The sequence below is a fragment of the Sphaeroforma arctica genome (genome assembly GCF_001186125.1).
Source record: "Sphaeroforma arctica JP610 unplaced genomic scaffold supercont1.3449, whole genome shotgun sequence".
NCBI classification, from domain to species: Eukaryota; class Ichthyosporea; order Ichthyophonida; genus Sphaeroforma; species Sphaeroforma arctica.
Genome location: NW_014037109.1, coordinates 2,147 through 3,034, shown reverse-complemented (window position 1 = coordinate 3,034; position 888 = coordinate 2,147). Strand labels below are relative to the sequence as shown.

The window sequence follows — 888 nt, the reverse complement described above, 5'->3', positions numbered from 1 at the left end:
AAAACATAATGTAATGTATATATATATATATATATAATGCATTGTAAAATTTAAGGTAATGTGTAAACGTAAAGCATAAAATACAATGTATACGATATGAAGGTTTTCTCTCAGGCTGTTCCGATTCTGTGCACGTAGGTGTGTAAGATGGTTGTCTAGAGATTCGTTCCTGTATAATTGTCCATCCCTGTGGTTGTGATATATTTTCTTCTACCTTTGTATGTATTGCTCCTATACGTCTCGATCCAATTCCTCGTCAATTGTCCTTCGCCATCTCTAGTAAGCCAAACTTGGCGTAGACTCATATCGGTACTCAATCGGACAATGGTGTGGTTACGTTTAACGCTATATAACTATTATCAATCGTCTAGAAAGCTGAGATTAGACCAATTTTGGTATACGTCCCGTGTATATCCCAGGGTTTATTCTGCCCTATATCAGCCCTACACCTCTTAGTGCAATTTCTCTTTCTTTGTCTTCTACCACTCATTCACAGGCAAATTTTAAGACTGTCCGACTATTATCAGTCGGGTGGAAAGCTGTGATTGCACCAATTATGGACCATGTCCCGCGTGTATATTGGGGTTTATTCTGCCCTATATCAGCCCTACACCTCCTCATCCAATTCCTCTTTATTTGTCCTCTACCACTCATTCGCAGCCAAGGACGGCGTAGTCTCTCTACGGTACTCCAATGGACAGCCCTGTCTTAGTGTGAAAGATGGGACCACATCGACCCTGATTACGTTCACCTGCAAGTTGGGTGGACTCGGCGAACCCGTGTTTGTGGGCGAGACAGACGAGTGCACATACCAGTTTGTGTGGGAAACTGAGCTCATGTGTGCACAGAAGCAGGCGGAAGTATGTGCGTGCATGTATATGTACGTGT

The 888-nt window shown here is 42.7% G+C and overlaps 1 protein-coding gene across 1 annotated transcript in view; it reads left to right on the top strand.

The window, feature by feature from the left end:
* Positions 1–660: 660 nt before the first annotated feature.
* The window catches only part of SARC_13572 (hypothetical protein), a gene marked incomplete at both ends in the record, with an annotated part of 2,257 nt that continues 2,029 nt past the window's right edge, over positions 661–888 (top strand). Inside the window, one exon of the mRNA XM_014292296.1 lies at positions 661–860. Coding sequence (XP_014147771.1) covers positions 661–860 — 200 coding nt within the window. The remainder of the gene's footprint in view (positions 861–888) is intronic.